The sequence below is a fragment of the Chiloscyllium plagiosum genome, chromosome 36 (genome assembly GCF_004010195.1).
Source record: "Chiloscyllium plagiosum isolate BGI_BamShark_2017 chromosome 36, ASM401019v2, whole genome shotgun sequence".
Taxonomy (NCBI): domain Eukaryota; kingdom Metazoa; phylum Chordata; class Chondrichthyes; order Orectolobiformes; family Hemiscylliidae; genus Chiloscyllium; species Chiloscyllium plagiosum.
In genome coordinates, this window is record NC_057745.1 from 15,368,066 (window position 1) to 15,382,628 (window position 14,563).

General features: G+C 42.4%; 1 protein-coding gene across 1 annotated transcript in view; it reads right to left on the reverse strand.

The window, feature by feature from the left end:
- Nucleotides 1-14,563, reverse strand: part of myo5aa (myosin VAa) — a 178,391-nt gene that overhangs the window by 41,062 nt on the left and 122,766 nt on the right. Inside the window, exons 15-24 of the mRNA XM_043677062.1 lie at nt 13,491-13,772; nt 11,637-11,876; nt 9,021-9,269; nt 8,572-8,665; nt 7,323-7,468; nt 6,223-6,348; nt 3,458-3,601; nt 2,233-2,292; nt 525-752; nt 289-297 (exon numbers count right to left, since the gene is read on the reverse strand). Coding sequence (XP_043532997.1) covers nt 289-297; nt 525-752; nt 2,233-2,292; nt 3,458-3,601; nt 6,223-6,348; nt 7,323-7,468; nt 8,572-8,665; nt 9,021-9,269; nt 11,637-11,876; nt 13,491-13,772 — 1,578 coding nt within the window. The remainder of the gene's footprint in view (nt 1-288; nt 298-524; nt 753-2,232; nt 2,293-3,457; nt 3,602-6,222; nt 6,349-7,322; nt 7,469-8,571; nt 8,666-9,020; nt 9,270-11,636; nt 11,877-13,490; nt 13,773-14,563) is intronic.

Genomic DNA, 14,563 nt, shown 5'->3' on the forward strand with positions numbered 1-14,563 from the left:
CCTCATTCCTGAAGAAGGGCTTATGCCCGAAACGTCGATTCTCCTGCTCCTTGGATGCTGCCTTCCCAGCTGCGCTTTTCCAGCAACACATTTTTCAGCACTGGTTGTAATGTACCTTTATGATGTAAAGACCTGGCACTTGTGTCTAAAACCTGTGAGTAAGTAAACACATTTAGCCATCAAAATGTGTTTCTGTGTAGAGCACTTACACAGACAGGTCCCAACACTGAACATTTTCAAAAACCTTAATAGTTTTCCAAATTGGTCAGATAACAGAAAGGCATTTACCTTACTTTCCTAGGTTTGCATGTGGAATTGAGAGGAAGAATACAAAACAGTTTGTTAGTAACTTTACGGCATTACTAGAACAGTAATACGAACCAAGCATTGACTAAGGAATGTAACTGCATTGCTATAGCACATTTTTCTTTCCATAATGACTTAAAATAAACAATTGAAGTATATATGCATATCATTAAGTATTGGTGGGCCTTTTTGATTTTGGTGGGGTACATAAGTCTTACCTTATGTGCCATTGCTTCCTTTTGACTGACCAACTGGGACCGCAGAATGAGAACTTCCTCTTTACGAACCTCCAGCTCTTCACTTGATGCAGTCAACTGGTCAAGTAGAACTTTGTAAGCAGGAGAACCAGGGGCTGTCACATGTGGGGAAGCCTTCTCGTTCAGGGCTCTGTGCAGTTCATTGAGTTCATTCTTTAGCTTCTTATTCTCAGACTCTAGTTCTTGCCTCTGTGGAATAAAACATGGATTAACTAGTAAAAAGGCAAAGTTCATCATAAAACTGAACTCAGACAAGTTGAGTAATACCATTTCCTGAATACAGAGACTTAATACTCTTAATGCAGACGGGGAAACAGTTCTTCCAAGCTTATTTGCCTCCATTGTGTGGGTTTATTGTGGTAGTGTGGTGGGTGTGTTGACAAGTGAACAAGTCTGTATGTAGAGAATGCTTGGAAGTTCGCAAAGACACTTTCACTTTATGTGGAAGATCATTGCTCTAATTGGAATGAATCTTGCGAAACATCTAAATCAAACGACTGTACTTGAGAAAATTTCATTATTAAGAAAAACAATATAAATTGTCATTCCCTTTCTAAAGTTAGTCTTCTTGTGTTTCAGTCCTGAAGAGTGCAAAATGAAAGGCTTCTAATTTATGTCTCTATTTCACAATGGTTAAGAGATCAGAAAAAATACCATGATTTACACTAAGCTGCACTCACTGTTACTTAAGCAGAAATTCCAAGGCCTGGATTTTGTCACCTGCCACTGATCGCAAATAAATTTACCTACAAAGATCAGCAATCTCCATGGCAGTGTTAATTTTATTTTGGTGCCAATTACAGGGGATCACTGGCATTCAGTGACATCAAGCAGATTGAGTAACCAATCACAGGCACAGGCAGTAAGTAATTGTGTATCTTTTTCACACCACTGAGTTTCCGCTCTGCTGGGTCACGTTGCAGACAAACTGAATATAGGCTCCAATCTCAGGGTTGTAACAACATTGAAACTTCCAACATTTACTGTCATTACAATGGTGAAAGTGACAGTAACTTCTGGCATCCCCTTAGGTGCTGTAAAACACAAACATTACTGACAAGTGATTCCAAATGCATCCCTGCAGATGGAAATCACTGATTTAATATAACTTATACAATTCCCACTGGGATCACTCATATGGTGAGGGCTTTGGCTCTGGAGTGATATCATGCCAACTGCGATGCTGTATAAGGACTCTTCTTCTAAAGGTTGTAAAAATGGCCTGACTAAATTCCATGTTGCAGAGATAGGCAAGGGGAGTAATGTACTGAGGCTTCATGTGAAATCTCTGCCTAAATACCTGGATTTTAGCTGAATCTCTCTGTTGATTGATACTTTGAACATCCAAACACCTCAAGGGAGTTCAGGAATTGAGAATGTGGATGGGACATCACTTTGTTGGGACAGACTAGAGGGGCTCAATGGGCAACTCCTGCTTCTATTTCTTCCTATCAGATTTGTTAAAAATATCTCAAGGGTTTCTGTCCATTGGTACTCATGCCAGGAGCTTCAACAGGAACCATTTATTGATGAGTCACTGGTACTGTTGCAGTTTTTCCGGCAAATTCTTCAGGCAGTGTCCCCCTCCCTCACCATCATACAACAGACCCCCGCCCAGGGAAGAACAGGAACCTGCAGGAACAGATCGAGCAGCATATGGCACCTTTACCTTGAGGGATTCATACTCCAGCTCAGCTCCCCTAGCTTTAACTTGCTGATCTTCCGCTTCCTGGACACAGAACAAACAAGACGCATTAGCTGTCTGAGGTAAAACTTCACAAATGAGATCTAGATTTCTTCAATCTCATTACCCTTCCAAGATTCAATGCTGAAATATTGCAAGGGCACAGGTCAAAGATAGACTATGGAAGTCCATTTGCAGTGTTCCAGAAACTAAACCCCTCCCTCAAATTCACGTTCAATTGGATCTAAAGGGACATCTATTAACTCTACAATGGTCAAAGTCTCCAGAACATACCTTGCTTGGATCCCACTCTCTGCCATTTGACTGGATGGCAATGACACCTAATATCATAAGGCTGCAACTACAATCTGAATTCTCACCTCAACGAATGAGGCTTATGGGAGCTTCAACCAAAGGGCAACAGTGAGAGGAGATGTCAGCTCAACTGTGCCATATTCTCTTTCAGAACCCACTTGGAGAGCTGCGCTCAGTTATGGGCACCCCTGAATCAGGAAGCACTCTGCCACACATCGGCTAAAGGAAAAGCTAGAATTCTCCCCCCTTGGTGGCCCATGACCCTCTGACAATTGACCTTTTTCAAGATTGTGGCTGATGGATTTTAATTGGGTCGGGATATCAAAGGATACAGAGGACAGCGGGCACGTGAAACCAAGGTGGGCCCATCATTTAGCTGACCGATGGGAACAAAGGGATTCAAGGCAAAAAATGGCCAGTTTTTGTTCCTATATAGGAGATGTTCCATATAATAATAAGGGGCATGAAAGTCAAATCAGTTTTCCTGTGAAAAGGGGATGCATTTGCACCTATTAAATAAAAATGTCGCAGAACGACCAAAGTAGAGAATACTACAACGAACCAAGGGCTAGAACTACAGTGAGGGACATTAATTAAACTTGAAGCAAATTGACCATGTGCAGTTCTATATTATTCCAAATAAATATGTCTGTGACTGGGACAAATGGCCTACTTCTGTGTTGGATATCCCAAGTGAAAAGCCCTAAATTCATCCAAAAGAGTGGGATTTAGAATAACACTTCAATGCCCTTTCAAAGAGCCAGCACTTGGATAATGGAGTGAATGGCCTCCTTGCGTTGATTTGGATTCGTCATTGTTTAGATTTTACGGACCAGTCACCGAGAAAGATCCCAGCCGGAACTTCTTGAATGGTCAGCTTAGCGCTGGGCATCACCTTTGCTTTGCTTCGTAATGCTTGTTCCTCTTTCCGATCGAGTTCTTCCTGTAAGGCTTGCTTCTCCTGTTCCAGCTCAGTCACACGCTTCTGAAGTTTCAGGAACAGGGACATATCCAGAGCACCTCTCTGTTCTGGAAACTCCTATTTCAAACAGAACAAATATTAATACAGGAATCAAACTGCCTGCTTAACCCTCTCTGGAACAACACTGATGAAAGTTATCTTAAATTTACTCAGGGTTACCAACAGTGAATGAACAGGAATACAGAGAGGATTTGAAACTTCAAGTCTTCAGATTTACTTCCTGTTTAAACAGTCAGGGAGAATTAAAATCAATCCGATAAGTGGATTATCTGGAGCCACTGTACAATCTGTCATCTAGAACTGATCAAATTAATGCAAATATTCTAAGGCTTTAAGTTAAAGATAACACTAGCGTTTCTACTGGTTAATTTGGAATTATAAGTTCATGTAACTTTGTGCAGAACATTTTGCTGTTGACCTGTTGCTCAATAGCTGACGAAATTCAAACCCTAGAGTTGACTTCAAAAAGAAATTGCATGGGCCCTTGAGGAGACTACAATGAAATGGAACTGACTGGATTGCTCTGCAGATAACTTGATGGGCTGGATGGTCATTTTTTGTGCAGTAATGATTCTGAATTACACTATATTCGTGAGTAAGCATTTCGTTAATGACTTTCTCCAATTCCATAAAGGAAATTGCACACCCTTTACAGAAGGCTTTCCAGTGTTTTACATTGAATAGCGGGTGCCAACACCAAAACCAACAACTCTCAATTGCCCCAATTGCCCCGAAGCTGCTTATTATGGAGTGGTCCCTTTAGCCGTTAATAAGTTACTCCTGAGATAGATATAGTTCTTAAGGCTAAGAGGATCAAAGAGTATGGGAAGAAAGTGGGAACAGGGGACTGAGTTGGATGATCTCGCTGAAAGAGATAGGATTCTTAAGGGGCTTGATATGATAAATACAGAGAGGATGTCTCCCCTCACTGGACAGTCTAGTACCACAGGCAATAGCCTCAGAATAAAGGGCTCCATTTAAGACAGAGATGAAGAGGAAAATCTTCCGTCAGAGGGTTGGAACTTGTTAACAGCGAGACCTGTGTATATTTAAGGCGGAGATAGATAGATTCTTAATCAAATCGGGGAATCAGGTGTTATGAGGAAAGGGAAAGAAAGTGGAGGTGAGGGATATCAGACCAGCTAGGAGAAAGTGAGGACTGCAGATGCTGAAGATCAGAATCAGGAGTGTGGTGCTGGAAAAGCACAGCCCGTAAGGCAGCATCTGAGAAGCAGGAGAATTGACGTTTCGGCATGTGCCCAAAACGTCGACTCTCCTGTTCCTCAGATGCTGCCTGACCTGCTGTGCTTTTCCAGCACCATACTGTCTACTCTGATACCAGATCAGCTGTGATCCTGCTGAATGGCAGAGCAGGCTCAAAGGGCTAAATGGTCTATCCCTGCTCCCATTTTCCACATTTATTTGGCAAAGTGCCCAATAGGAAGCTATTGTGTCCCAGTGGACTTCCTGATTTCTATGTTGTGACTGAGATGGAAGAATGTCAATGATGATAAATAATGGACTGAGTTCAAATATTTTAGAATTTAACCTTGCCTCACCCCACTCCACTTGGTTTACTTTCTCTTTGCACATCGAGTCATACAACAGAAAAACAGACCCTTTAATCCAAACAGTCCATGCTGACCACAATCCCAAACTAAACTAGTCCCACCTGCCTGCTCCTGGCCCATATCCCTCCAAACCTTCCCTACTCATGAACTTATTCAAATATCTTTGAAACACCGTAATTGTACCTCCAGCCGCCACTTCCTCAGGAAGTTCATTCAACACGTGAACCATCCTTGGTGCAAAACATTTGCCCCCAAGTCTTTTTTAAATCTCTCCCCTCACCTTAAAAAATGTGTCGCCTAGTTTTGAAATCCCCCATCCGCAGGAAAAGACAACTACCATTAACTCTAAGTATACCCTCTATATTTTATAAACTCTTATAAAATAAACCTCTCAACCTCCTTCACTCCCGGGGAAAAAAGTCCCAGCCTTTCTTTGTAACTCAAACCTTCCATACGTGGCAACATCCTGATGAATCTCTTCTGGGCTTTCTCTAGTTTAATAATATCCTTCCGATAACTGGGCAACCAGAACTGGATACAGTATTCCAGAAGAAGCCTCACCAATGTCCTGTACAACCTCAACATGACGTCCCAACACCTATCCTCAAAGGATTGATCAATGAAGGCAAGCATGCTAAACACCTTTTTGACTACTCTGTCTATATGTGATGGAAACTTCAAAAAAGTATGTCAACTTTCTCTTTTACTTTTTACAGAAGTTGTTCACAATGCTGCCATTCACACCTCCTTTAGACAGATGCTTTGTCTCTTACATACTTGCATTAACACTTCCTCTGGTCTTGCACCATTCCACCTTCTCTGTCATTTAATCTCTCCACTTTTCCACCTACTTCCCTTTTGTACTTTTCCTCCCACTGTCCTGTCTCTCTCCATCACCTTTCTAACTTTTCCCAATTCTCATAAAAGATTAAGAGCCTGGAATATTAACTCCTTTCCCTGCCCACCGATGCCAGCAGACCTGTTACACAGTGTTATAGAATTCTACTTCTTTGAACTGCCCAGTCTTAAATTTACTTTGTATTGATTTGTGATGGACATAGGGCTATGTGTCGCTGGATAAACAGTTGAGGAAGGTTTGGCACCAACCTCTGGTCTTCGTGTCCCATCCTCAGCTTCCCCCGGCTCAGAGGAAAGCAGGGAGTTGTAGGTGTACTCAGACTCATTACTACTGTGCGTGGAATCTGTCCTTCTGTGACCAGGCTTCAACACATTCTGTAAATGGATGGGCACATCCGGCGTTAACTTACTTCAATCTAACCAGAGGCAGATCTGATCACACCCATTCCATTCTTTTCGAGCTTTGTTACAAACCATGCAAAATAATATTGTAGATCCAATGAAATAAAAGAATTATAATAAAATGTAAGCTATTTGTACAACCCATATAAGTCATTTTTATGCAAGTTACAATTACACATGCTAACACTGTGTACAATGCAATTCATTTCATAATTTTTTTTAGAAGTGATCTTATCTAATACTAATGAAGAATGATATACATTGCTAATTGGTGAAGAGGGAATAAAGTATTAAGTATTGGTTACTTACGCATGTAATGTGTCGACAGGCGAATAATAAACCAATTATTTTGTGGATTGTGGATGGAGTATTAATCAATTGTGGTTAACAATATGGAGATGCAGGCCATTAACTGAGTGGATACTTGGCCACACAGAAAGGATCTTTTGCTGCAGTGGTAATGTCCATACCTCTGAGCTAGGAGGCCTGGGTTCAAATCCCACCTGCTCAGAAGTTGTGTAATAATCTCTCTGAACAAGTTGATTAAAAATACTGACTTGGCTATATAGAAGGGGCTCTGTGGTGCAGTGACAGACAGGTGGAGATCTCACAGAAGGGGAGCAGGAAATAGTTTGGGAAGAAGAGAGAAACAAAACAGGGTTAAAAGCATCAAGGGAGTATGTGAAGCTGTGGACAAGAGCTTGATACCTGAGATAAACACTGATGGTGATGTGGTTACTCACTTCAGGAGGTTGTAGGAACAAATGTGAATACAAAAGATGGGAACCAGAGCAGTTTGTAACGTGGGGCATTGTCAAAGGGGCTGGTTGTTCAAGGAGGAGTCACACTGTAAGGCTGAGGAACAGCGTGTCGGGAGTGAAGCTCTGATTGTCATACTCATATGTAAATTTGGCTTTGTGGAGTGAAGATATATTCACGATACTTACAACCAAAGATATTTCTTCTTTCAAGTTATCGTAACGTTCCTCTAATCGGCAGAACTCATTAAGAAGAGACTGGTACCTGGACCTCTCATCATTGAGGTCAATCTGAAGCTGTTTGGTCTCTTCCTCCATTCTCTTCTCCATTGACTCTGCAATTTGATCCAAGGTCAGTATTACTAAACCAGAAGATGAAGAGACCTTACTTCCAATACAGTGACATTGATATGATTGATAAACTCAAGGATCCAACACTTCATGTTTGATATTGTCAGGGCCCCCATGTTATACTGTTAAGAGGGATAGAAAGCATGACACCCAGGGAGCTATTGCGTGGGACAGTGCTTTAATGCAGGGTGCTTGAAGATACCAAATAATGGGCTGCAAACAACACATAGTTAGCTCCACATTTTGGTTGTACCTTCACAAAATGTCACTGCTCTGAGAGAGGTGAAAGGCTGATTGCTGAAGGACCTTTACACACCACTAAGCAGCCAGTTCAAGAAAACAACTGGCAACAGCCCAGGAACACATCACTTCTTAGTTATACTGAAATTGCTTTTAAACTAATGAAACAAACCGAGATTTCCAGCATCCCCAGTATTTTGCTTTTACTTAATGAACTGATGCCTTTTTAAATACAGACTCATCAAGGTGTTGTGACCAACAACATTATGTACCAGGCACTAGAAAGTAATGTTTGAAAATTGTTCCATTATTGAAAAGGATTTACGCACTTTTTTTTGGCAGTTAGTGAATTTTCTTTTTCAAATGAATAGAGTGAGACTAACTATCCGCATCCCAACATCTGTAGGATATGGTGAAAAACTGTGGGATAAAGTCAGCAGCCAGGGGAATACTCTCAGCAGCTGGCGAATCTCTGACACAAAGTTTGTTGTCATTGTTGGGAGGCCAGTTGTCAAAAACCCTGGGACTTTGGGCACAATCCTGGGCCAAACTACCTTCAGCAATGATGGGGGCAGTCAATCGCAAGGTCAGAGGTGGCAGTGACATTCCCAAGATGAAAATCTTGCTGCATAGGTCATAAAATAAAGCTTATGATGCTGTCCTCAATTTTTATTTTAAATTACAATAATTCCTAAAGCACAATGCTCTCATATGATTCATTTACAATTTTTCACTGATGCTCCCCACAAGGTAAGAGTCTCAATAAATCTATGAAGATCCTGGGAGCTTTAAGCTCCTCGGCCTGATCAGGCTGCATGTCACCCTCACAGAGAGATGCAAGTGTCACCTGTTATCTCTTTGGCCTGTTCCTGAATTTGAAGATTCAGATCCTCTTTCTCTTTCTTCAGTAAACTGTTCTGCTCCTTAAGCTGAGACACCATCTGTGAGGAAGGTTATGAAAGGACAATCTTAATTGTTTTGCCTTTCTTCACCGTTAATACTGTGCCACATGACTACCTTCATATTCCCCAGTCAATCCTGCAATCCCAACTTTCGTCATTGTCCTGGACTGCCACGTAGATAGTTTAATCTCACACTAGGAAAAACCGGGACCGATTCAGCAGTGGCATTCAAAACTAATGTCTGGACAAATTAGGTCATCTACAGATGCCAGTGTTTAGATAATGAATTTAAAAATTCCCTTTCAAGATTTAATTTGAAATTGATTTTTTTTCTAAAAGGATGGTTTAAAGCTCCTATACAACTTGAAGAACTGGAGATAGAGGACATTCTTACCAGTTCTGTTTCCTCTTTATATTTCATTGCTCCTTCCTCAAGGTGTTTTTTCTGAGCCTGCGTTTCCTTGAGTTCCTTCCGTAGAATTGCGATCTCCTCCAACAGGCTGGTTATCTTGTTGGAGGACACTTTGGCATTTTCTTCGTTTACACGCAGCCGATCGACCTCTGTCCGCAACTTCTCCGTAGCGTTGGTATAAATGACCTCCAAATTGCTCAACTTCTCCAGCAGCGATTTAATCTCTTTTGTCTACATTGAGACAGAGGGAGGGAGGGTTAGTGGAGTCAGTAGCCCAGTGAGACAGCAATGCGAATCCAAAAGGTCACTATCTGATTAATTGGAGAGTAGAAGCATAGTTCTGAATCGAGCTAAACTGTGGAATTGGCTTATTGATGCTTTCAACAAATTGGACTATTTGTGTGTGCCAGAAAAATACCAATAGGACACTGTTTAAAATAGAACATATGTACGTTATGTAGATAATTTACCATGGCAGTCTGTTTATGTTAGGCGGAAGCACAGTGCACAGTGGTTAGCACTGCTGCCTCACAATGCCAGGGACCCCAGTTCAATATCAACCTCAGGTGACTGTGTGAAGTTTTGCACATTCTCCCCATGTCTGTGAGAGTTTCCTCTGGGTGTTCCTCCCACAGTCCAAAGATATGCAGGTTAGAATAATTGACTATATAAATGCAGGGATAAGCTGGGGGTCTGGGTATGGGTGGGATACTCCTTGGAGGGTCAGTGCAGACTTGATGGACCAAATGGCCTCTTTCTGCACTGTTAGGGTTCCACGTTCCCATCTTCACAAATCATTGGGTTCGGGGTGGCGGTACGAAGGTGGGGGTGGGGGTGGCACATTGATTCAGAGGCCCAAAGCTGTAAGACATGAGTTCAAATCCCATAGGAAGTGAGAGAGCCTAAAAGGTGATTATTAAAAATGCCCATCTCATTATTAACAATGAATAAATTACAATGGTACAAAAGCCCCTCTGGCTCTAATGTACTTCAGGGAATGAAATCTATCATCCTCACCTGGTCTTGTCAATCCGTGCCTCCAGACCCATAGCGATGTGGCTGTCCCTCAGCTGCCCTCTGAAATGGCCCAACAAGCCACTCAGTTGAGTGCAATTAGCAATGAGCAATTAATGCTGCCCCGTCATCAATGCTCACATCCACTGAAGCAATATAAGAAATACCCTTGTATTCATCTCCCAAACAAGCACCAACAATCCAGTAGAATGAAGAGCTGGCATCGGGAGTCGGTAGTGCAGGTGTGTGCGTGTGCGTGCGTGCGTGTGCGCACGTGTGTGTGCGTGTGTGTGCGTGTGTGTGTGTGCGCACGCGGGTTGGGGGACTGGTGGTGGTGTTGCACTCTTCAGTCCTGCCCAACAGAATGTTAAAGCTTCATGGACTCCCAGCCTTACTGTTTAGTTGGCTGTGCTGACCGTGGACTGTGTATTTGTTTGTTGTGGGTGACTGTAGCCTCGGTTTTACTTTTACAGGACTCTTCGGTTGTGCTTTTGGTTGCACTTCAACCCCATGCCCCTGATCTGTGGGCAATTGGTGCTCTTGTAGGCCTGGACTCAGGCATGGCTAAAGTTGCCATCAACAGGGCAGGCAGCATGGAGGGGATGGTGGTGCCCTGATCACATGCCCCTTTCTCGTGGCTACCTTTATGCCTGGATATCTTTGGAGGGGGAGCAGATGGTGTCCACCAATATCCTCAAGGAATTTAGAGAAAGAGGTGGGCACCACAGGATGTGCGATACATTACCTCCTCGAACATTACTTGGATTTAGCTCCTCCTCTTGCTTCCCAACTTTTTTGTTCTCTTTTTATCGCTGTCACACTGCCTCTAGTGGGCAGTTCTTGTAATTTGTTAATTGAATCATTGATAGGGTAGGTGATTTGTTAATTTGGTAATTGCATCATTGGAGGAGTGGGTGATTTGTTGGTGGGTTATAGCAATAAAAGTGGGGCAATATTCTGCCTGCTAAAATATATATCCACTATCTTACACTCCCTCAACTCTCCAATTTTCTTCTCTCATCTTCTAGAAATATCAATTCCATCAGTAGATTACGCTCCCACCAACTGCAAGCACTCTTTCTGTACCCCTGCTCTCATGGCCTTTTTTTTTTAAAATCAACGAGCTTTAACATTGACACTCAAAAAGTGAACAATGTCACAATTAAGACTCAGTCCATCCTCACCCGGAATCCAGATACTTCCAGCAGAGGTCAGTGCTAGCAATGTTTGTAGTAACTCTCCAGCAGCCAGTGTTCGATAAGGTTGGGTTAACTCAGCAACAATAACTTGTACTTAGGTAGGACTGTATAAGGAACAATGGCATGGAATAAGATTCCAGCAGAGGAAACGAAACAGGGAAATGTGTGCATGTGCACAGAACTGTTTTCTGGTGCAGAAGGGATCTAGCAACCTACAGTACAGATTGTACAATACAGTGGGAAACGCTCCATGTTCAGCTACAGACTGACACTACAGTGCATGGAGTTGAAGAATCAGAATGAGGAAGTATACAACTGATGACAGTAATGTCCATTGGTCCACCAGAGGAAACCTCTAAAGGAGTGGATAAATTACGAGGGTTACCTGGTTGTTGACTTTGCACTGTAGCTGCACAATCTTGTTCTCCATGCCAATGTTGAGGGTCTTGTAGTGCTCTACTGATCTTGCTTCAATCTTCAGTTTCTTAAGCTCCCGCTTTGCCATCATGCGGCGGTAGCAACACTGTAGGTAGACGATGGCGTGCTGGATCCTCCTGTATTTGAGTTTCGCCATCCAGCCACGTACGTGCTTCTGAAGGATGGTAGCTTTCTGTTCCCGGAGGATCTATTTGCATTTTCAAACAACAAATAAACGTTTAAAGATTTAAACGGTATTAGAAAAAGCTTTATATTGCCTGCCTTTAAGACAAGGTACTGGCATTGGATCTGATCCTTGAATGAATAAACTATCTTGAAAGTTGCGTTTCTGGATTCCCTCCACAGATTGGTCTTTGAGTCCAAGGAATTACTTTCGAGATGCAGTTGCAACAACAATTGCAGCAGCCAATTTATTCACAGCGCACTGTATGACAAACGAGCAGTTCACCTCTCGTCAGTCATGGCCATGTGAAGATGATACCAGTTGCAATACAGAGGGGACATTGTATTTGTGAACAGTGCCATGTTGTTTTGCTTTGGATTATTAAAAAAAGACATTGTCTTTAACAGGGCAGCTCAACCTTATCAGTGCTTTGATGTATTAGGCTGTTGCTCAGATGCTGAATTGTAGATTGAACCTACAACCTCTAACCTGAGAGGTGAGCATGCTACCAATTGAGCCAGGCTGAGATCACAAATATCTGAATGATAAATGCACAATTTCAGAAAGAATTCATCGTTACAATTGTTGCTTCTATAACACTGCTCACTAAATCATAATTGGAAGCAATTGAGATAAAATTGTGTCCCACATTAACTGGAAAGCATATACAGTTCAACGTTAATTTGGAAACTCTACTGTCGCTTATCACACATGCCCTCTTAGTTTTGCACCCCAAGCATTCACAAGGGTTCATTTCTCTTTGTAGATCTCAGTCTTCACCATGCTCACTACTTGATCCAATACACAAAGCAATAATAGCAAGATCAGTAAGAGACTTCGCAGGGTTTACACAGTGGCCGTTAGCACCCATGTCCGATTGCTGGGCTCTTCAGTAAAGATGCTCTATAACATCAACATGGACACACCGTACAAACTGGCATCCTTACTCACAGGCCACGAATAATCATGGGGGATGGCTGATGGGAGAAATGATAAACTGGCAACATTGTACTTTGTGCCTGTATTTGAGGTTCAGGCTGAAGTGTAACAGTGGGGCACACAGGAGAGAGATTTACTTCGCTTGTTACCAAATGACAATGCCATGTCTGGAAAATGTATCAATACTGTCAACCTTATTTTAACACTTGAGTGTATAACAACGAATAGAATATTAATGTGGTTTCTGTGTAATATTTATGCATGCTATTGCGAGGGAGTAATTATATTGCCACATCATTAGTGAAGGTGTATACACTCAACTCTTGGCTGTTCTTTCTGGACATGCTCTAAGCCTCCAAAGCATAGCACTGCTACCTCACGGCACCAGGGTCCCAGGTTCGATGCCAGCCTGGGGTGACAGTTTGTGTGGAGTTTGCACATTCTCCCCGTGTCTGTGTGGGTTTCCTCCGGGTGCTCCGGTTTCCTCCCACAGTCCAGAGATGTGCAGGTCAGGTGAATTGGCCATGCTAAATTATCCATAGTGTTAGGTGCATTAGTCAGAGGGAAATGGGTCTGGGTGAGTTATTCTTCGGAGGGTCGGTAAGGACTGGTTGGGCCAAAGGGCCTGTTTCCATACTGTAGGGAATCTATTCTAAAAAAAAAATATGGATGAATGGAATTACTAAAGCAGTCACTTACCGCCTTGTATTGTCGCCTTCCATGAAAGCCTCGCACAAATGACTGGATAATAATGGTCGCTGATCGGATCCGCAGGAACTTTTGCTGAGCTGCATACATTCGCTGGTATTTCTGGATGATGATTGCTGCTCTGGTCCTGCGGAGGAACTGAGCATAGCTGGAACACAACAAAGGGCCCACTGTTATCCAAAATCTTCCTGCAGCTATCACCCTGACAACGGAGGTTAAATCTTTGCAGTGGGGGGGAGGGGGGGGGGCAGGGAACGAGTAATGGCTGCTCTTCTTTGAAAAGTGGCCAGAGGTCTCTTGACCTTCACTCACGAGGCAGGTGGCACCACATCTCAATGAAATGATGGCTTCCCCAACAGTGCAACACTCGTTCAGTACTCCCCTGAGATGCACTGGAATTCACAATGTCCTAACTCAGACTTACCTCAGTTTTCCCAGTACAATCAATAACACACACATCACAACGTTGTGGATTTAAACCAATAGACATTCTTTGCTCCTGCAAACAATTGAAGTATTGAGTAGCTGAGGAGGAGGAATATTTTTCAGTGTAGAACCCTGTATTCATCGGGTCAATTTGGAAAGAAAACCGTGTGGAAATCAGGGACAATCGCTTGTGCCTTACATAGATTCAAATTGCAATGTTCACATGTTGAGAACAACCAATGCTGTAAAATACCCCAAAAATGTAAATAAGATACCCAGATCATTAGACCATGTTAAGAACAGGTTTATTCTAAATGCTAAATGAGTAATGATACTAACATGCTGTATGAATCAATGAATGAAAACCCTGAGACAGTAGTGTTATTAAGTTTCATTCATATCTTTTCAATAAATAATTTAGACATATTCAAGTTGGACGTTTGCTCGCTAAGCCGGTAGCTGTGTTCTCAGACGTTTCATCACCATATTAGGTGACATCATCAGTGAGCCTCTGGTGAAGCACTGGTGTTCTATCCCGCTTTCTATTTGTGTATCTTGGTCTGTTAAGGTGGGTGATATCATTTCCAGTTCTTTTTCTCAGAAGTTGGTAAATGGGGTCCAAATCAATGAAGTTCCGG